The 23254-nt window shown below is 36.7% G+C and overlaps 2 protein-coding genes across 2 annotated transcripts in view; one reads left to right on the plus strand and one right to left on the minus strand.

The window, feature by feature from the left end:
• Positions 1-726: 726 nt before the first annotated feature.
• Positions 727-23254, minus strand: part of LOC146455193 (thrombospondin-type laminin G domain and EAR repeat-containing protein-like) — a 51025-nt gene continuing 28497 nt past the window's right edge. Inside the window, exons 2-5 of the mRNA XM_085094562.1 lie at positions 21577-21640; positions 5637-5737; positions 2044-2199; positions 727-1101 (exon numbers count right to left, since the gene is read on the minus strand). Coding sequence (XP_084950688.1) covers positions 755-1101; positions 2044-2199; positions 5637-5730 — 597 coding nt within the window. The 5' untranslated portion in view covers positions 5731-5737; positions 21577-21640 and the 3' untranslated portion in view covers positions 727-754. The remainder of the gene's footprint in view (positions 1102-2043; positions 2200-5636; positions 5738-21576; positions 21641-23254) is intronic.
• LOC146455194 (uncharacterized) lies at positions 13277-14117 on the plus strand. Its single transcript, XM_085094551.1, has one exon. It carries the CDS (start codon positions 13277-13279, stop codon positions 14066-14068), a length of 792 nt encoding a protein of 263 aa, XP_084950677.1. The 3' UTR covers positions 14069-14117.

Consider the following 23254-nt stretch of genomic DNA (forward strand, 5'->3'; position numbering starts at 1 on the left):
AATTTGCGGGGCTTATGCAGTATTGGTTTTTTTTGTCTATTTGTGTACCAGTTTATACAGAACACTGTTGGTGAAGGGAAGCCCTCTTTCACTCTTCAAACTTGCCATTGCCAAGTAAGTGTGACCTTTGTATTCAAATGCGTTAAGATCAGCTGCATGTTGAGTTGAAATCTCTTGGTATTTGATAAACTGTGATCCGGGCAAACGATACACAACTGACTTCCCTTTCACGTTGGCAATAGCCAGTAACGTTTCACCGCAAATCGAAAATGGTTCCAAGGCGTAGGCTCTGTGAGTGGGAATGGACTGGAACAGAACAAACCTGCTGCCATTCCACTTGTAAATGAACGAGTCGATGTTTTGAGTTTTTCCATTCCACGAATTAGCAAAAGCGAGGAATGTATCAACATTGTCACTGAAGGACTTGACACCGTAGGCACCATATGTCTGAAGAGACTGCAGTTTGACAAACCTGTCACCTGACCAATTGTACACAGAGGACTGGACAGAATAGCCCTGATTGTCGCTTCTGCGGTTAGCAAAAACAAGAAAAGTTTCAGTTTTTATTATAAACGTAGTGCTTGCTGTGGCATCCTCGGTTTTTATCTCCTGGAACCTGTTAAACTGGTTTTCGCCCCACTTGTAGATGACTGAGTTTAAACGTAGTGTCATCATCACTATTCGTGACGACGAGAAACAGGTCCGACAATATTTTAAAGGAGTTAAAACTAGTTGCTACGAGTGTTGAAATGTTTTACACGACAATGAAGTGGGTTCCATTCCACTGATAGATGGCAGAGTTCAACCGAAATGTAGTTTTATTCCTGAAATTAGCAACAGCAAGGTAATGTTTGTCAGCGATTGTAAAATATTCCATGTCGCGTGCTCCTATGGTGTCTATGGTCTGATAGAGGACAAACCTTCCAGTTGAATCGTCCAGTTTGTAGATGTAAGAGTTTGTGTTGTATCCGTTGTTACTATCATAAAAGTTAGCGAATCCGAGAAACAGACTCCCATCGATACTGAACTGTTCAATGGCGGAAGCACCTTTGGTTGGCAGGTCTTGATATTTTTCAAAATGGGGCATTCTACCTGTACAATCTTTATAGAAAAACAAACAAGTTATTTGACATTAAAAAGGAACTTTAATATAACATCGATATAAACAGAGTATCATTAAGTTAAAATGACAAACTTAAGAATGCAATCGTTACGATCTCAATCTGCCATATTACCGTCTTTTTAGAGGGCAGAGGGTATTTGTCGTATACTGACAGGGTTTCTAGTTGTACGTTTGTTTTCACCCCTCCACAGAAAGTTGCCTCTAAGACCTTTTTTAAAGAAAACAAAACACACTGATGCTCTTCGTCTTAAATTGTCATGACTTATTATGGCATAAACACCTTGTTTAGCTTGAAGCAAACAATTCCTCTCATTTACTGGTAAATTTAAAACACAGTTGATGCACTGCTATAGTTGCGAAGGGGAAGAAACCCAGAAGACCGAAACAAAACACCTTTCTAGATTGCGTTAACAGTTAACAAGAAATTGCAAATAGCTACGAATTATTTCCAAAATTTAGATAGAATCCAGTAAAGTATTCCTGTTAAAGACAGTGGATTTCCATCCGAGTTAATATATTTGCTTCAAAGCGAAATAGGTAGTGGGTGCTGACAAGTATTTTTGTGAAAAAGCCACATTCATGCAGACCAAATCTTGTATCCTAACGCTGGGTCTGCCTCTTTTCTCATTGACTGTTTCGATTCTAGTGGAGCTAATATTATTAGGTTTTTACAGATGGATTAGATTGACCTAGGCTGTAACATAGTGGTTTCCTTAGCATTGAGTGGTAAAAATTGAGTTTGGAAGCTTGTGTTGATGCCTAACCCGGAACTCTGAACCAAAAACGAGTCATTCTACGTAAGGATTCAGTTTTATTTTCTTTTCTGCTGGCTTTCAAAGTATTAACCTTAAACTATGGTAACACAACATTCATAATCCGACTGATTCTGTCTGTATTAATGTGAAGTCATTTTTACCTACCATCAAAGCAACTGGTACGTTCAATTTCTGCGGCTATTCTGTCGACTAGGTTCTTAACCTTTTCTTGCTGTTTCTTAACCTCGTCGTTTTGCTCGCAAATCGCTTCAATGACTTCCTTTTCAGCGGTGGTAGCTGCAACTTGTTTTTGGTAACACTCTAAAAACATGTAATACCACGAGAAAAATATTATTTTAGTCATTGACAACTCTGGAGGAGAACTTTCGATAATTATAATTATCACGCTGTTGTAATAATCTTGGTTTATCAGAAATAATAGACTAAACAACACATTTTATGTTTGTTTGTTTAATCCCTTTCCTCATATTCAACAATCAATAAACTGTTGTTCAAAAACAACTAACTTTTCCACTCCGTGATTACTCCTAATCCCCTTCCCGTTTTGACCTTTTTTCCCCAAAATCCTGTTTGAAAAGCTTCACAATCAACCAAGTCTGAGTTTCCTTGAGCTATGACAAATAACAAAGCTTTCAAAGGAAAGGAGTTTAAACATTGAAACTTTTTCGGGCAAAATAATAGCGGAATTAAACGATCCTTGATACATACGTTTAAAAACGTTCTTCCTCATAACTTAAAAACGTTGTCTATTACTATTATTACTATTATTATAATAGAATTAATTATTATAGATATCAAAATTCCTTTCATTCTTGATTTAAATTCTATAATCCCAGTGAAAAATTTTAATAGCAGTATGTCTAATTTGCGTAAGAAAACGAAAAAGTGGAGGATTCTGGCAGTTGTAATACTGAAGTGACGCCGTTCTCTCGTATCTAGATCTTCTTATTCTTTGGGAGAGAACAACTGGTAAAGTCCGTTTTCATGTGTCAGCAATCTGGAACCTAGAGTCCTTAGGCTCTATGGTCAGCAGTTGATCGCCAGGAGAGACTCTGGAGAGTTTGGAAAAAATTAAACGTTTTGATTGGCTGCCCCTAACGGCTTGTTTTGTTTTCCACAGAAATCCGGCGGTAATAAAATTCCCAGAGTCTCTCCCTGACGACCAGCCACTGGCCAAAGAGCCTGTGGACTCTGCATACGAGATTGATGTGTCAGGAATGTGACACAGCATAACTGCACTTGTTCATCATTTGTAGCAAAACGGTTTTGCTCACGTATTGCCCAAGATGGATTTTCAATATCAATTTTATCGCTGTAAATGTCGGTAATAATATTTCACCTTTCGTATCCAGAAAAAGAAAATCAACGATTCAAGTTTCTGGGAAAAACAAAGACGCCGCTAATATAAGGTTTAAACGTTGACAATGGTAGCCAAAGTGTGAGCGCTATATCACGCGTATAAGTTAGTTCTACGGGTCACATTGCCAAGCAAAACTTTTCACAAGACTTTGAACAGAGAAACAACACTATTAAAAAGCTGTATGTTTATGAAAATTTGTGGCAGTTTAATCAACGTAAAATTTAAGCCGATATGAGAAACCACTTTTAATAAAATGACAAAAAATTTTCTACGAACATGCAAAGCAAAGATCTGAAAAGTTGTACGCACGTACCATTTTCATTGGCCAATCAGATTGAAGACATGACTTAGACGTTTCCTTCAAAAACAAAATGACGATAAAACTGAGTTCTTGATCATTGGCACGGAACGACAGTTATCAAAGGTCTCCGTTGATAAGATTAAGATCGGCCAAGCTGAGGTACCGCCTGTCTCTTTATTGCGCAATTTGGGCACCTGGTTTGATTCTTATCTGGATATGTCGACTCATGTGTCTAAGACTTGTGCTAGCGCGTTTTATTATTTGTACAATATCCGGCACATTAGGAAGTATTTGTCTCGCGAGTCCACCAAGAGGCTTGTTCACGCGTTTATCACAAGCAGGCTTGACTACTGTAATGGTTTATTTTACGGTGCTCCTGAGTATCAAATTAAGAAACTTCAAAGAGTCATGAATGCCAGTGCTTGATTGGTTTACTGCGAACTTAAGTATTGTCACGTTACTCCTTTGCTAAGAGAACTCCACTGGCTACCAGTGCGCTTGCGCGTAGATTTTGAGATTCTCCTTGTTACATTTAAGATTCTTCACAGTGTTGCGCCTAGCTATTTTAAGGATCTTGCCTCTGTCTTACTGGGCTCATGTTACCAACTACGCCGTAACAATAATGGTATATTGTTAAAAGGACCTCGGCTAAGAACAAAGAAGACTTCGGGAGATCGCGCGTTATCGATAGTTGCCCCCTTTTTATGGAACAGTCTTCCTCTGCCAATAAGACAGGAAACATCAATCGACTCTTTTAAACGCTCTGTTAAAACATATTTATTTAAGAAGGCTTTTAGTTGATTATTTATTTATTTATTTATTTATTTATTTATTTATTTATTTTTAAATATTGTAAATTTATCGGGTAATTTACTGGTTTTTAATTTAGTTATTAATAATATTGTAATGCGCTTTTGAGTATTTTTATAGAAAAAAGCGCAGTATAAGTATTAAATATTATTATTATTATTATTATTATTATTATTATTATTATTATTATTATTATTATTATTATTATTATTATTATTATAAAACATCTGGGTACGAGATTAGTGAGGCCCATTTGCTCTCGCTGTGAAAACTTTTGCGTTCAAGCGAAAACGAGTGAGCACCTAAGACTCTATACTTAACAAGTCAAATTAAAGACAAACTAAGAAAACCATTCGGTGAATTCGAATCAATAAAAAGTAATTTCGTGCAAACAAAGTTGGGAGTGTTTTATTTTAAAAGGAAATTTAAGTGTGTTTCTGTTTTAAGTACGAGAGGTTTTGAAGTGAATGTTTTAAGCTGACAGAAAGTTATTGCTACACGCTCTGAAAGCGTAGGTTTAATTGCCTTCCACTGTTTTAAATAATTAAAAAAATCTATCCACGGTTATCCTTCAGCTAAATAGAAAAAAAATGTTCCATGTCTTTAGAGGTATCACGCGTAAACGACTTTAAATTCGAGCGAAGGAAGTCTTTTTATTGCTTTAGGGAAAGGAGTGGAATTGAATGACCACATCTGGCAAGAAGATGTTTGTGAAGAAGAGGATAACACGGCTTGTTTTCTTCAACGGAAATGAGTGGAATAAATTGTCTGTGAAAATCAGGTACACAACCGTCATTTTTAAATAAATTTCAAACCTAACAAACAATCGTAGTATTTGTAATAAACGGACGAGACGTATTAATGCCCTTTTTACCCGGTGTTTCTTTGAACATTCACTAAAGGCATGGAATTAAATCGAGGAAATTGGGTTACTAAAATGTTTGCAATGATGTAGTTCTTTTCCAAAAAAAATAACGCTAACTAAATGTGGTTTTGTCTCTGTAACTCCAAAAAGATTTGGTCAGTAGATTAAATTTTCGGTTGAAATATATATGGTTGTTACAGCAAGAGGAGTCGAACCTATTTACTGAGCTACAAGGGACTCGTCAGAGCTAGGCGTATTTCTACCCTCTTTCAGTTCACAACAAACAGCATAACCACTCTCTGTCTAAAATACCAGCTTAGGGTAAAAAAGCTTTACTGTCTGCGCCCACTCTTGGTAGAACTCTGATCAGTAGCTAAGCTTATGAAATGATGAATATTTACCTCCAGACTCCACGGAGTGTTTTGCTATCACCGCCACATGGAACACTGTCAGGGTGATGACAAAGACAAGGAACATTGTTTTTTCAAAAGCCATCTTGATTCTAGCGAATAAAAGAAAAACTCCTTGGATAAATTATACATTTGTTACTGTAGACTACGAGCAAGGCTTTATTTTTCTGAGGGACTGTAAAGCAGGTGAACCTCGCGAACAAGCGAATAAATTTTTGCGCTCAGTCGTGAGGTTCGCCAGCTTTACTCCCTGGCTAAGAAAATAAGGAACTTCTCATAGTCTAGTTACTGATTCGTATTGTGTAATTTGGCAGTGGTGAAAGATCGATATAACAGTGACGACTCCAATGTGAACTGTTCACTCCTTCTTTTGCCAGTAATACAAGTAGTTTTCGTTGCACGTATCGATGCGTTACAGTAAAAACCCACGTATAAGAGCCTATTGATTTAAGAACCTATAGGCTGAAATTGGGCATTTTAATACCCAAATATATAAGAACCTATTCAGCCTGGCAAAGAAAAATAGGTTCTTATACAAAAAAAAAACACTCTTATTTTGTAGCCAAAATACTGGATTTTAATTGTTAGAAATTGTGAAATTTCTGAGAAATTCTGTAAATAGCCCAAAATGTTTTCTTCTTTACAGCATCGAATAATTAAGCAAACAAGACAGGTCTTTTTGCTGTTTAAAATTTACATGATCAAATACAGCTGTAAATATGGTATCCTATGATACTTAATTTATTATTGTTTAAAAAAAAGGCTTGGCATTTTTGCTGTTTAAAATACAAATGACAGTAGTTCTCTGAATGGTATCACTATGACAAATCCTGCAAATAAGAACCTACTAAGAACCTAATCAGCCTGACTTCGGAAAAACTACCCCAAAATATAAGAATCCATTCAGCCTGAACCCAAAAATTCTAGGTTCTTATACGTGGGTTTTCACTGTTTCCTAGGGAGGAAAAATTGTTGACAGGCAACCGAAGGAAGAAAAAAAGAAAAGAAAAGCTAAAAAGGAAAAGAAAAAGAAGGAAAACAACACGGAAACAAGACAAAGATCAGGTTTCTACTCTGTAGAACATACCTCAAGTTTGCAAACGTAGGTTGTGTTAATTCTGATCAGATGTCCTTTTTCAACTGGGTGAGTGTAGCGCACTGTAGTTATATATGTTAAAATATAATCCCCGTTAGTGCCTAGTTAAGTGCTTAAGTAAATCATAAATATTCAAACTGCAGTGTAAGTGCCTAGGTAATTCAAACTGTCTAGTTTAAAGCCCAGGGAAATCATTAATTTTCAAACTACCTAGGTAAGTTCCTTGGTAAATCATTAATATTTAAACTACCTACGTAAGTTCCTTGGTAAATCATTAATATTTAAACTACCTAGGTAAGTTCCTTGGTAAATCATTAATATTTAAACTACCTACGTAAGTGCCTTGTATTGGTAAATCATTAATATTCGTGAGTTCACCTACACCTACCTACTTCACCTACGTGAGTTCCTAGGTAAATCATTAATATTTAAACTACCTACGTAAGTTCCTAGGTAAATCATTAATATTTAAACTACCTACGTAAGTTCCTTGGTAAATCATTAATATTGAAACTGCAATGTAAGTGCCTAGGTAATTCAAACTGTCGAGGTAAGAGCCTACTAGGTAAATCATTAATATTCAAACTGCCTAGGAAAATTATTAATGTACAAACTCCCTAAGTGTAGCGTAAGTGCCTCTTTTTCAATATAATCACCTGACGCACATTTGGCAAGCATTACTCTCTCTGAGTCATGTCTTGCTTAATGCATTTGTCGTTATTACCTGTAAATTTAATACAAGATGGTTTAAAACATTCACCATTTAAAAACGAGTCGCGTGTTCTCTTTCACGCACCATTACCCAGGTTATTATGTTAATTCAGTTAAGCTTTGTTGGCGATTAAACAGTTCTGTAAATAAACCAAACAGTCTGTTGTTGTCTTTAATACAGTGCTCCGAATAAAAATATTCCAGCTGCTCAATTGTTGCATGTCAATAACGACGCACACTCAACACACACACAAAGATTTTAGTAATAATTATTTATTAAATTGTTCAACATTTCAAGTACAAAACAAAGTTTTTATCCTTGTAAGTTTGGTTTCTGCGAATTCGCCGCGATCTTCTCGATGGACGAGCAGGGTCATCCGAGTAATTTTTTAACCGAATTCGGGGAAGTGTTTTCTTTTCGGTGCAGGTGAGGGTACTGTGGGATGGGTGTTAAGATGGATGAGAGAAGTGAGGCTTCCGCGGGAGTTGTTTGTTTTGTCATTGGTTCTTAAGCAGCCGTCGCCTGTGTCATTGGTCTTTGGACAGCGGTCTCCTGTACAGCCATTGGTTTTGAATAAACGGTGCACATCACCTGGTAGGAGATTGCTAGAAATTACTCTGTGTTCTTCAGAGTAGTGTGGATCTGATTTTCTGGTTCTGTAATTCAACTGTTGCCGTAGACGTCAAATACTTGTTTTGCAGCTGCATATAATGCTTTGCTCTTTCATAGTCTCCGAGGTATGATCACGAAAGACGACCTGATCCATAGAATCGAGTAATTTCTGCATTGCTGCATGGAATTACTGAGGGGAGTCATAAGGTTCTGTTGCTTGAGACACTGCACTTGTTCCTGCGAGAAATTTTCCGTTACCCCTATGTTATCAAATCGTTCCTCGCCAGGTAGTACGTTCTTTCGTAGCCTACAGTTGTCTTGAATTGTGGTTTTAATATCAACGAGGAGATAACCAAAGGGTCTCTGTACTGCCTGCTCATAGCGATTGATAAAGAAATCAGTGTGCCTACAATAAGTTTGCTTAGCCAGGGTCAGAATTTGAAGTTTATCCCTGGGGTTCCAAAAGAGGATCAATTAGTAACTGTTTCAGCTGACACTTCGACTGCCTTCTGTACGAAGTAAATGACGCTTAGGTTGCGATATGGGATCCTCTTGTAAACAGGTTGACGATTCGCTTGTCTTTTCCGAAATCAGCCATCTGATCATTGAAGAAAAACAAAATGGCTTCCCGCTTCGCCACGAGTTCACTTTAGAGGAAATTGTTTCGATAAAGGAGGCGGCTCTTACAAAAACTACAAAAGTTGACAACAAAGTTTAGTTTGACAGCACTGAATGGTGGGTTATTAAATCTTTGGTAATCTTGGTATTGGCCGATCTTACACCTACCTATCGCATCAAACTTTTTGCTTTGTAGTTCCTGTGCAATCAATGATTGCATTTCAGAGCACATGTATACGTACTGAAGTTGCAATTTCCAATAAAACAAACTTTTAAAATACTTCAACTTAATGTAAGTTCTAATTAAGATTGTTTAATTTTGAATTTAATTTTATTTGCGAAAATCAGATGAAATCTATCCGAACCACTTAAGCTCTATTCAAGTGTATGCACATTAATACATGGTGAAGAAATGTGGGCACACACGATATTTTGCACAAGTTGCTGGTGTGTCTACAGACAGCCTAAAATCCGTCTTATAGATCACAGCGGAGGGCGCAGAACGGTACAATAACGGTATGCTACGAAACGTACAGACATTTTTTTTGTTTGTTTTTTTTTTTCAATTACTTTTATTGGATGAATTCAGAAATTTAGCTTAATTTAGTGTTTACAGTCTGCGCTATTACATTCCCACACAAAGTATAGTTCGCGGGAAAGGACGCTTTTAATAACAAGAGTCTTTTTTCACCCAATTAATTAAGTACAGTAAACTTAAAGTTCTTTACTTTTATATTACAAATTTACTCGCGTCACATAATAATGTTTTACAGCAAATGCAAACCACAGTGATCACTTATGTATATTGTGATCAATCACAACACAGTTTAATTGATTGACAGCAAAAGTTCAACATGCTCAAAGAAGTAATGCTGTCAATGGTCTATAATGTTAATATATACAGCTGTTTCAAGTCAAAATTATACGATGGAGGCATTAACTACACAAGTAACCTCTGCATGATGATACTGTGTATTTTCTTTATCACAGATTTTGTCCTATTTGGCCCTACTTGTTTGTGCTGCTTCCTAACTATACTTTTGCAGTCAATTTTTCAAGCTCCAATTTTAGCAAGCAGTTTGAAGATTAATTCACCTTACGGCCATTTTTATGTAACAGAGTGGCCTTAATTAAATATTATTAACCAATGTGAAAAATCAGCCTTATACGATGAAATTACTTAAAAATCACTCGTTTGATAAGTAGCCGCGTAGAATCCTCTAAAAATGGCTTCAGCAAAGAATATAACATATCCTGAGATGCCGTGAACTAACATAAAGGAATCAGTGCAAATAGACTAACTTTCTTGAAAAGCTTTTTTAAAATTATTATCAGTCCATTTCTACCGTCAACCAGCGAACTTATCACAACTTCACAAGTGTAAAAGCTATGACAAAGACACTTCGAGAATATATAGTACCTGTAAAAACGTTTTCTTCAAGGTTCGCAACGGACAGTGAGCTGTCATATGACGCAGGAATGAATGAATGAATGCCTTAGATTAAAATTAAAACCTTAGATTTCCGCCCTAAATTGACCCAAAAGTAATCAAAATGGAAAACAGCTAAAATTATATAAATTTGCGGGAAAAATTATTATTTTTATCTTAAAATAAGAATCTGATTTTTGAAGACTCTTCCGGTCAAACATTGATTGCCTGACCCGACTTCATGTAACCTACAAAATCATTCCCAGAAAATGTTAACAAAAAATCAAAATGTTTCGTTTTGTTTGCTCGAATATGAAAACAAAAATATAAAAAGTGAGCGTGGAAAGAAGCATCCCTCTCAGCCTTGTTTACCTTAGACAGGGTTACAGTACTCTCAGTGTTCGTTACAATTGTGGTAGCATGGTGAATTCCAAGCGGAGTCAATTTGCGGGGCTTGTTAAATTTTTTTGGTCTATTTGTATACCAGTTTGTACAGAGCACTGTTGATGTTGTAACGCGGTCTTCCATCCCGCTGATTTGCAATTGCCAGGTAAGTGTAACCTTTGTGTTCAAATGCTTTAAGGTCAGTTGCATACTGAGTTGAAATCTCTTGGTAATTGATAAACTGTGATCCGGACAAACGATACACAACCAAATTCCCCCCATGGTAGTTGGTAACAGCCAGGAACGTTTCACCGCAAATCGCAAATGGTTCCCAGTTAAAGGCTCTCTGAGTGGGAATGGACTGGAACAGAACAAACCCGCTGCCATTCCATTTGTAAATGAACGAGTCGATGTCGTAAGAATTTCCCTTTCGCAGATTAGCAAAAGCGAGGAATGTCTCACCATTGTCGCTGAAGGACTTGACATCAGAGGCACCATATGTCTGAAGAGACTGCAGTTTGACAAAGCTGTTACCTGACCACTTGTACACAGAGGACTGGACAGAATAGCGCTGCTTGTCGTTGTAAATGTTTGCAAAAACAAGATAAGTTTCAGTTTTTATTGCAAACGTAGTACTTGCTTTAGCTCCCTCGGTTCTTATCTCCTGGAACCTGTTAAACTGGTTTTCTTCCCACTTGTAGATGACTGAGTCTACACTATACGTAGTGTCATCATATATATTCGTGATGACGAGAAAAACGTCCGACAATAATTTAAAGAAGTTAAAACTAGATGATCCGAGTGTCGGAATGTTTTGCACGACGATGAAGCGGGTTCCATTCCACTGATAGATGGCAGAGTTCAACCGACGGGTAGTTTTATTCCTGCGATTAGCAACAGCAAGGTAATGTTTGTCAGCGATTGTAAAATATTCCATGTCGCATCCTCCTTTGGTGTCTATTTTCTGATAGAGGTAAAACTTTCCAGTTGAATCGTCCAGTTTGTAGATGTAAGATTCTGTGTTGTATCCGTTGTTATCATCATAATAGTTAGCGAAGCCGAGAAACAGACTCCCATCGATACTGAACTTTTCAACGGCGAGAGCACCTTTGGTTGGCAGGTCTTGATATTTTTCGAAGTGGGGCATTCTATAATCTTGATAGAGAAAAGAAAAATGCCACTTAACATTAAAAAGTAACTTTTACATAACATTTATATAAACTGCATATGTATGTTAACTTAAGAATGCAGTGATTACCACCGACAATATGATGTTTGAGCAACAACACTAGCGTTTTCCATATACGTTGCATTTCCTTGTTATAATTTGGTGTAGTTAATGGTAAATGGCCATGCTTGGGAAAGAGAAACATTTTTAATTTCCAAGGGCAAGGCTCTTGAACCCTATGGGATGAACGGAAGTGATGAAGAGTTCGTTTAGGGCAAACCACAATGAAAAAGCACCAATGGATTTATCCTCTTTAATGAAGAAATAAGCTTATATTTGAAGATTTTTACTCGACGATATCATCCGGGCAACTTCATAAGAACACAGCTGGATTTCCGGACTGCCTGAGTGTTGTTGTGTTTGGGAAAAGCTCGATAAAAATAGTTCCCCAGTCGGGTTGCGCCATTTAAGAAAAGCGCGATTTCAAAACAAAAACAAACGACCGCATTGAATCAAGGGTGGAATTGGGCCTTTAATCTGTTTATTTCGCTTTTTTTATAATGGCTTCTGTACACGTTTCTGCTTTCTATGTTTATCAACCAATCATATCTCAATTTTTCATATGTATCATTTCAAATATTCTAACCGGTGTTTTTCATTTTTACCTAGCTTTTTGCAGCCCCTGAAGAAGGTTGTCTAACCGAAATATGAACACGTGGATTGTTTTCGCTATTTGGTTTTTGCTAGCGATTTTCTGTGCGAAACTCAGCTCTCCTTTAGGGTGTACATGGGTCTTAAAAGTGTCGAGCGACTGGTCTGGATGTGATTAATTTTAATGTCTCGGAGATGTTCCCGAAATCGGTCACCTAGTCTCCCTCATGTCTCACCAATGTACAACGTGTATTTTATGTAACTGATAACATTATAAGAGGTGGATGTATTAAACAAACAGTGTTTGAATAGATCGCTTGTGTAGATTTGTGTCGGTATAAAGGTAAAAAGTTTGTGTAAAGAGAAATGTCATGTTTTCTAGGCGGTCAGTTTAGAGTGTGAAGTTTCATCTTTCTGGAAGTTCAAAATGTGTTCTGTAAGTACTTATTAGTATTTTTGCGTGGTAGTACCACCCGTATTTTTTCTATCTCCCTTTTAAACTATGCTACGTCATCTCACTGAAACGGTGTTTGTGCAAACAACGTGAATCTTCATAGTTTTGGTGACAAAGACAATGATTAAACGTACAGTGATGAGTGAGGCGAGTTTGGAGTTTGTAAGTTTACTGTTTTCAACCTGAGGCTGTCAAGCAAAAACTTTCCCAAAACTTTGAACAGAGAAAAAACACTATTAAAAAGCAGTATGTTTATGAAAACTTGTCCAGTTTAAGTCAGTTTGGAGAGCATGCGTGGATCCGACCTGGTCGGACGCACATTTTGAGGCGGAGCAAAAATCCTCCCTTCAAAACAACATCGCTGATATTATGAACTGTTTTTCGTCCTCTACTGGTATGTATCCGTAGTTTTCCAAGCTGATGACTAGAAACAGTCGCAAAAATAAACGTGGTGCTCGAGGATCACTCGAAGACGAAGGCGTCTTGAACGAGGCGAAGCGAGTCAACATGGCGGCAAACAATGAAACGAAAACACCAAATAACGCACCTCCCGAGCCTAGTCTGGCAGAGTTAAAGGACATATTGGCCGATATACAAGTTAAAGTAACTGGAATACAGCACGAGAACCTAAACCTGAAGGAAGAAATCGCCCAATTCAAGGCGGCTTTTCAATCGCAGAAACGGGATCTGGAGAAGATGAAATCTACACTTGAAGCTTCCATAAATGCAAATCTAGCGCTTAAAAAAGAACTTGATGCCACGAAGAAAAAGCTGAAAGATGAAATCGAAGAGTCGAAAAAATTAAGCGAAGAACTGGATGACCTAGAACAATATACAAGAAAAGACTCGCTTGAAATTCATGGAGTTCCTGCGAATGCTTATACCAGCACCGAAGAGGTATTTTTAAAGCTAGGAGAAGCCTTACATGTGCCGATTAAAGCGGAGGACATCGAGATTTCACACAAGCTAAAGGCTCGTAACTCTCCAATAATCGCTAAATTCGTCAGCCACAAGGTGAAATCTAATTTATACAAAGAGCGTGTTAAGTTAAAGAATCTGAAAGTATCTGATCTCTTTCCAACAACGAGTTACGCCTCCTCAATCGGCGGAGAGAATCGTCTTTTTCTAAACGAAAATCTTACAGCATATCGCCGAAGTATTTTGAAGAGAGCTAATGATATGAGAAAGGAGGGACTATTACTTAGTGTGTGGACTATGGACGGAAAGGTATTTGTAAAAACGTCACCCTCAGGAGCACCGGTAAGAATTTACTGTGTAGAGGACTTAGATAATCTTTGAGTTTTATGGAGGGAAGATCTTGCTATAAGGACGCAGAGGGACACTCCTAATTAGAATTGAGTATCTTTTTTTTTGTCTATTTGTTTGTTTTCCTAAGGTCAGTGGTCGTAAATCGAATTTTTGTTTTTTTTTTTTATTCATTGCTGCAGCTTTGGTATTTATGAATCCGATTGAGCATGAAAAAATGCAAATGTTTGTCGCTCAATGTTCGTGGTCTTAGGGACCCAACAAAGAGAAAGAGCATATTCTCTTATTTAAAAGATCAGGGAGCCTCTTTCAATTTTTTACAAGAAACCTATTCAGAGGTTAACGATGAATCTGTTTGGAAAAATGAATGGGGAGGGCAAATTGTTTTTTCTCATGGGAGCCGTCATAGCAAAGGAGTGTGCATTTTGATTAACCCGTCAGTGAATACAAAAATAGAGTTTTCTTTTTCTGACACCCATGGTAGAATAGCCTTAATTACAGTGAGCTTCACATGTTTTAAGCTGTCATTGTGTAACATTTATGCCCCAAACAATCCAAACGAGCAATTGCAATTTATACAAGAGCTTAATAATTATTTGATCGACAAATCAGAACTTACAACGCTAATTATAGGGGGAGGCTGGAACTGTACCTTGACAAAAAAAGACAAAAAAGGTGGATTGGCATGGAAAGCTACGAACTTTAGAAATGCAATTTTAATAACAATGGATATGTTTGATCTCATTGATATTCAAAGGGAACGATACCCCAACACAAACAAATTTTCTTATAGATCAAAAGCTTTGAATGTAAAATCAAGGATTGATTTCTTTTTAGTATCGAAAGAGCTGAAAAAGTATGTTAAAACAGTAGATATCCAGGCTTCAATTGCTCCAGATCACAAAACAGTCTACATGTCACTAGATCTGCCAAAAAACACCTCGAGGGGGCCGGGGTTTTGGAAATTTAATAACACACTGCTGGACGACAAGGAATATGTTGAAAACATACGGAAGATATACCTGAAGTTACGAGAGAAACTTAAGAACGTGGAAGACAAACGGTTATTCTGGGAACTGTTAAAAATGGAGATCAGATCGGTCACCATCAGGCGTTCACAAAAGGAAAGTGTAAATTAATAAATAAGCGAGAATCTGAAGTAACGAAACTATTAGATGATTTAGACGTGAAAATTTGCCAAAGCAATGACCTACAAAACATAGATAGCGAATTAAAAATATATGAGGACTTAAAAAAGGAACTCCAAACGATATAAGAAAACAAAGGTAAAGCGGCAATGTTTCGGTCCAAATGCCGGTGGTTAGAAAAAGGAGAACGTCCGACTTCTTATTTCTTCAATCTGGAGAAAACAAATTATAACAAGAAGACAATCTCCGAGCTTGAATTGAAAAACGGAGAATTTATATACAACGACAAAGAGATTTTGTCGGCAATAGAAGATTTCTACAGAGACCTTTACACATCAAAGATAACGGGAGCGCAGTCTGAGTTCGATCAGTTCACTCAAAATTTAACGACACCTCAATTACTGAATGATGAACGAGATGAACTGGAAGGAATTCTAACATTTGAAGAATGTAAAGATACATTAAAGTCCTTTAGCAACGGAAAATCGCCTGGTGAAGATGGATTTACAGTCGAATTTTACAGATGCTTTTTTGATATCCTAGGAAACGATCTGGTGGATTCTTTGAACACTGCTCATGAGAAAGGTCAATTATCCATTTCCCAGCGTAGAGGTGTGATAACCTTAATTCCAAAAGAGGAGGAATCCTTGGCAAATCTTAAAAATTGGAGACCAATCACCCTCTTAAATGTGGATTATAAAGTAGCAGCAAAGGCTATAGCTAAGAGAATTGAACCTTTATTACCTAAGTTGATACACTCTGACCAAACAGGGTTTGTAAAAGGTCGATACATCGGAGAGAATATAAGACTTCTTAGTGATTTAATGGAACAAACAAAAAGGGATCAAACTACAGGGATTCTCCTTTCATTAGACTTTCGCAAAGCTTTTGATACTTTAGAATGGTCACTGATACAACATGCTCTCAGGATTTATAACTTTGGGACAAACTTAAGGAGGTGGGTAGAGGTCTTCTACAAAGACATTGAAAGCGCAATCCTAAAGAATGGTTTCGCTACTAACTGGATTAAACCCTCCGTGGGTATGAGGCAAGGCTGCCCTTTATCTCCTTTTCTCTTTATTCTGACGGCAGAACTAATGTCCAACAAAATTAGGCAGTCTGACAATGTGAAAAGCATCAACCTCTGTAATCACGAAGTTAAATTGAGCCAGTTTGCAGACGACACTAATCTTTTCTGTGCAGACGTGGGTTCGGTTGAGGAGGCATTGATTATTTTAGGAGAATGTGGGAAAATATTTGGCTTACGTTTAAACATTGAAAAAACAAAGGCTATGTGGTTAGGCAAGTGGGCTAATAATCGTAATAAACCATTAAGTCTTAAGTGGGTTCATTGCCCGACCAGATTCCTTGGAATATATTTATCGTATGATTCTAAAGGTAATGATGAACTAAATTTTAAAATTAAAATCCAAAAACTCCAAACGAATCTTGATATTTGGAGATCCAGAGACTTATCACTGTTTGGAAGGGTTCTAATAATTAAAGCACTAGGGATCTCGTCTCTTGTTTACTCTATATCCAATATAGACGTTCCAAACGATGTCATAGATAATGTTAAAAGACGCCTTTTCTGGTTCTTATGGAAAAATAAGCGTGACAAAATTAGAAGAGCTAGACTTTACCAGGAATATGTCAAAGGTGGACCACGTATGGTTGATGTTGAGACAATGATAAAATCGTTACGTTTAGAATGGATTCCTAGGCTTTTAAACTGTCAAAATCAGAATTGGAAGACGTTACCAGACTATTGTTTTAGAAAGAGAGGAGGTCTGAGATTCCTTCTTAACTGCAATTACAATGTCAAGTATTTACTCGATCTACCAAGGTTCTACAAAGAACTGCTCGAGTTTTTTAGGGAGCAAAGAACTCTTTTTTCTACCAGGGACTTTCATGACACAATTTTGTTCAACAATAAGGATATCCTAATTGGTGGTGAACCCTTTTTTATTAAAGAGTGGTTCTTGAAAGGAGTACGAGAAATCAATGACCTACTGAGAAGCGATGGTTGTTTCTTATTTTTCAATGACTTTCGAAGGAAATATGGCTTAACTAACACTAACTTTCTCCAATTCTATCAGGTCGTTAACGCTATACCAAAACACCTGGTCTCAAAATCAATATCAATGCAATATTCCGCCTTGGCTCATATCAACGATGTAACTTCTTTTCATCTTGGAAATGAGGTACGAATCAACCTTATGGAAGCGAAGGCGAAAGATTTCTATTGGCTCATAATTAATAAAACGTATAACGACAAGCATTCTGGTCCCCAACGTTGGGACACTACTCTCAACTTAGATGAAGAAAAATGGAGTGACATTTTCAATTCCGTTCGGGATATCAGCAAGGAAAATAAAATGAAAGAATTTCACTTCAAGTTTATACACAGAATTATCGTTACGAAGAAAGAACTTCACAAATTCGGAATTAAAACAGATAATGAATGTATTTACTGCGGGGATCAGGACTCTATTGACCATACTTTCCTTGAATGCAACTTCACTCAGCGATTCACTAGAACTTGTTTGTCTTGGTTTAATGATAACAATAACACAAACTTTACTCCAAACAAAGAAGAACTCTTATTTGGAATCTTTAATAACTCCATACCATTATTAAAGAAATTTAATTACACACTCTTATTCATCAAGCGACATATATACACCAGGAAACTTAACGAAGAAGCATTGCTTCTCTCCGCCTTTAGAAAAAAAAATTAAATTTAAATACCGCATTGAAAAATTACTAAGTTAATTTCAGCTGTCGAAAAACAATATGCTCCTTCTTTTACCTACATTAGCTTCAGCTAATTTCTTAAGTAATAGCTGCCGCGCTAATGCAATGGCTTATGCAGTTTGGTTTTGTCTGTACGTGTGTTTAGTATCTGCGTTTAAAATAAACTTCTGTCATATAGAATTGTATAGCCTGCGAGCAAGCCCCCCAACCCCAAGCTAGAGAGCTTGCTCGCAGGCTAAGAATTGTAATACGGTAATATATTATAACAACTTTGTAATAATAGTAGCATTGTAGTTGTTGTTGCTGTTGTTGTATTTTTTTTTCTTTTCTTTAACTATTTGAAACGTGTAATAAGTATTTATGTAATGAAATAAAGTTCTTCTTCATTAAAAAAAAAAAAAGAAGTCCAGTTTAATCAACGTTACTATGGTAACGCAAAATTTATGACCCAACGATTCTGTCTGTATAATGTAAAGTCATTTTTACCTACCTTCAAAGCAACTGGTACGTTCAACCTCTGCGGCTATTCTGTCGACTAGGTTCTTAACCTTTTCTTGCTGTTTCTTAACCTCGTCGTTTTGTTTCCTAATCGCATCAATGACTTCCTTTTCCGCGGGGCAAGCTGCAAGGAATGTTTGTGGCAACACTCTGAATACATTATGTAACACTACGAGAAAAATATTATTTTAATCACTGACAAACCTGCAGGAGAAGTTTTGATAATTAGGGAGTTTAAGAAACGAGGACGACGCTGGCAACGAGAACGCCACAAAACAATGGACTTAATGAGCAAAAACAATCGCTTCGCAGGTGCATTTCACATTTTGGTACATTTCTTTACCGTTCTCTGCAAAACAACAACGTGAAATGACCAAATTTTAGGTTTTCTCGAGAACGGGAGCGTATGACGCAGGATATTCTTTATTTTTCCATACTTTGACGTTGTTCCTACTAAGTTAGTTCCTGGAGAGTTCGCCAGCATTTTTCAAGTTAAACAAATTTTAATGATTGCGAAAGAGTTACAAAAACGAGAAGTTATATTTTTAAATAACGTTCTCGTTACCGTTGCCGTCCTCGTTTCTTAAACTCCCTAATTATAATTATTTCTGTGCTGTTGTTATTATTCTGGTTTATCAGAAATGAGATACTAAGCAACACATTTTATGTTTGTGTAACCTCTTTCTTTATATTCAACAGTCAATAGACTGTTGCAAAACTGCAACGTTCCACTCCGTGAGTACTTTAGCCTGCATAGCTGGCGGTATTGTAGGCGCGCGCGAAATAAAGTTTTGGTGGCGGAGCCGCAAGAAGCGAGCGAAGCTGCGAGAAGTACGGGTCACATTGTCAAGCAAAATTTTTCCCAAAACTTTGAACAGAGATAAAACACTATTAAAAAGCTGTATGTTTACGAAAACCTGTCGCAGTTTAATCAAGGTAAACTTTAAACCGCTATGAGAAACCACTTTCAAAAAATGACAGAAGTGTCAAGATAGATTATTCAACGAGCATCCCAAGCAAAGAACTGAAAAGTTGTGCGCACGTGTCGTTTTCATTGACCAATCAGATTGAAGAAGGTGACTGATTTTTCCAGATGTTTTCTTCGAAAACAAAACATCTGGGTACGAGATTAATGACGCCCCTTTGCTCTCGCTGTTGTTCCTCAGTCAAATCATAACGAAAACTTTTGTGTTCAAGCCAAAGCTAGTGAGCACCTAACTCAATACTAATGAAGATGAATTAAAGACAAACTGATGACACTATTCAGTGAAATAAGTAAAAATCATTTCGTGGAAACAAAGCTGGAAGTCTTATTTTAACGGGAGATTTCAGTCTGTTTATGAAGCGAATGTTTTCAGCTGACAAAACATAAGTTCTACACGCTCTTACAGTAAAGATTAAATTGGTTTCTATTGTTTTAAATAATAACAAAAAAAACTTCCCTCGGTTATCCTTCACTTAAATAGAAAAAATTTGTCTTAGAAGTATCACGTGAAGAGGACTTTAGAATCGATCGAAGGTTGTCTTCCCAGACTTTGATATATGATAGGTGATTGGTTAAGCGAAAGGAGCGGAATGACCACATCTGGCAAGGAGATTTTTGTGAGGAGAGGGTAACACAGCTTGCTTTGTTTTACGTGAAATGAGAGAAGTAAATTATCTATGAGAATAAGGTACACAACCGTCTTTTAAAAATGAATTTCAAACCTAACATTAAGTCGTGGTATTTGGAATAAACAGACGAGTCGCTTTTTTTGATTTATCCTTTTTTTTACCCGGCGTTTATTTGATCGTTTTAGGCGTAAAGTTTAATCGAGGAAATTGGGTTACTAAATACTGTAGTTCTTTTCCATAAAAAATAAAACTAACGAAATGTGGTTTTTGTCTCTTTAACTCCAGAAAGATTTGGCGTTAATTAATTGTTCGGCTGAAAATATATATGGTTGTTACAATAACTTCTGCGCTAAGAATTCAGTAAGTGACAGTCACACTCGGGAAAAGGAAGTCCGAGTGCTCCTAACAGGAGTCGAACCTATGCACTGAGCTATAGAGGATTCGTGGGAGCTAGGCTATTAAACTGGGTACTAGGTATTTCTACTCTTTCAGCTCACAACAAAACCTCTTTCCATTCTCCCTCTTATATGTCACCTTAGCAGGGTAAAAAAGCTTTACGGTCTGCATTCACTCTCGGGAGAACTCTGATCACTAGCTTAGCTTATGAAAGTAAGCAAGATAAGCCATGAAAATATCTTCAAGAAAAATTATACTAGATTCGAGTGTCTGGATAAATAGGCGCAAAATATTTCTCCTTGTAAGTAAAACAAAATCCATTTTTAACGTTTTCCCAGTTACTTGGATGAAAACATTTGGCATCTCCTTCGGTATTTCGCTTGTTATTATTTCGAGCGAACCAAGATTTTAAGATTTTGATAAATATGTGGAAAAAAAATCGATTCACGCAAGTTACATGTATTTTCATTTGTCTATGATATTTTTTAATCATTTCTTTTTTAAAGGAAACAGTTTCCGTCTTCCTAAGGTACTTTATTTTGACATGTTGTCGGTTTACTTGGCTGCTTGTTGATTGTTATGAATATTTACCTCTGGACTTCATGGAATGTTTTGCAATCACCTCCACATGAGAGACTGTGATGACGAAGACAAGGAATATGGCTTTTGCAAGAGCCATCTTGATTCTAACGAATAAATGAACATCCCAAGGCATTGATTATACATTTGTTACTGTAGACTATATGCAGTGCCATTTTTCTCTTACGGACAGTAAAGCTGGCGAGCCTCGCGAGCAAGGGAAGCAATTTTCGCGCTCACTCGTGAGGTTCGCCAGCTTTACTGTTCCTAAGAAAAAAAGGCAACTGCTCGTAGTCTATATATTGGTTCGTATTGAGTAAATTAACAGGGGTGAAAGGATATATACGAGTCCAATGTGAATTATTTCTTCTTTTTTTGCCAGAAATACAAGTCGTTTAATTTCACTTATCGATGCGTTATCTTTGTGAGAAAATAATGTTGACAGGTTATTGAAAAACAGAGAGAAAAGAAAAGACAGGAAAAGAAAAAAAGGGAAAACAACATGCAAACAAGATCACAAAGAACAATTTTCTGCTCTGTAGCACATACCTCAAGTTTGCAAATGTTGTATTCTGATCAGATGTCCTTGTTTCAACTGGGTGTGTGTAGCGCACTACCTGAAGGATAACAGACTTTTGTCGATTTGAATAATTAACCTACACTCTTTAATTATTGATCAGAAAATGATGACACATTTTATGTTAGGCACATGTATATCCTTTAAGAACGAGCGACCTCGTTTTTCACTCGTTACGAAAATATTACGTTACGTTATGTTTCCATTAAAATATCAGAAAATCGATCCCTATAAACGCTTGTGACTGCAAACAAATAGAACTGTCCACTCGCGCGTTCAGCTGTTCATCTATTTTTGTTCGCTTGGTCATTTGCCTATCCGTTCGCTAGCCCGGTTTTTCGTTCGCTCGATCTTCCGTTTGTTCGTTTGTTTGCGTCTCTGGTATGTTCAGTGTTCCTTCTTTTGCCAAGTTCTCCTTGCTATTCATGGGCTTAAACATGTTGCAAACAATAAAATTTAATCAATTAATTAACAGCTGTATTAAAACGTTAAGAAAAAGTTTCTTCATGTTTTAATACTTACGGCTGTCATGCTACAAAAACCTTTATGAATTTTTGTTTTTGTGCACTAGCACATCCACTTGAAACAAAATATGTCCTAATTTTTTTGCCGCCGTTAATTAAACTGCCATTTTAATTTCCTTTTGGATTAAAAATTTATTTTTTGTGTTATCAGAGAAAGGATTTCAAACAACACTAAAAGCTAAAGGAAAAATAATGGATAAAAAAGAGCAACATTTCGGTGATCTTTTCATGGCATTATTATGATAGCAGAAATGGATCTTTCCAGTATGACAGCTAATGGTTTAATTCAAATGAGGGGTATTTTAGCAAGAATGGAGCCAGCTTGCCAGGTTTTAGGTTTAAGTTTGAGTTCCTAAATGAAAAGCTTCCGGCCAGATGTGTCTTAGACAAATTGCTTTCTTCCTGAGCTGACAAAAGGGTATAGAAGAAAATTGGAACATCGACCATAGGCTAAGACAAAATGAAGAGCTTCTGAGACTTTCTGAGATAATGATGTGATCACGAAAAAATAAGCAGACTGTTTCAAGCAAACTGTATTTTGCTTGCATGTAAAATATATAGTATATTTTATCAGATGTGTTCGGTGTGTACTATCACTGAATTTTTTTTTTGCGAGTTATGCCGCGAGTCAATACAAACAAAAAGTAACAATATACAGTGATACTACACACCAAAGCATCTAATAAGAGATTTATTATCCAAGTTTTGCTTTTCTGATGAGTAGCAAAAGAAAACTATCAGGAAAAAAATTAAACAAGAAGTGAGCACGGGTTAGAAAACGTTTTTTTTTTTTTTTTTTACGGTGCGAATAACTTCCCACCAAACCAGTTTTTTTACAGTACAAATAACCAACTGTATCAATACTGCATCATATCCGTACTTGTTTTATGCCTTATTTGAACAGTACTTAGTTTAGTTTGGTAATAAAATCCTGATATTCTTGAGAAGGGTCTGGTAAATATTGAGGCAAATTTATTAGCTAAAGCCTGCTTCTACGCTCTGTAAAAAAGCAGATGTTTTTGGTTGTTAGGAAAACAGGGGCCGGTACCATTAAACTAAGCCTTAGAAGACGTCAACACCACCAGGAAAATAAACGGTCTAAAACTAATTAAAGGTTTGACATGCC

The sequence above is a fragment of the Pavona decussata genome, unplaced genomic scaffold, assembly GCF_977016875.1.
Source record: "Pavona decussata unplaced genomic scaffold, jaPavDecu1.1 SCAFFOLD_282, whole genome shotgun sequence".
Classification (NCBI taxonomy): Eukaryota; Metazoa; Cnidaria; class Anthozoa; order Scleractinia; family Agariciidae; genus Pavona; species Pavona decussata.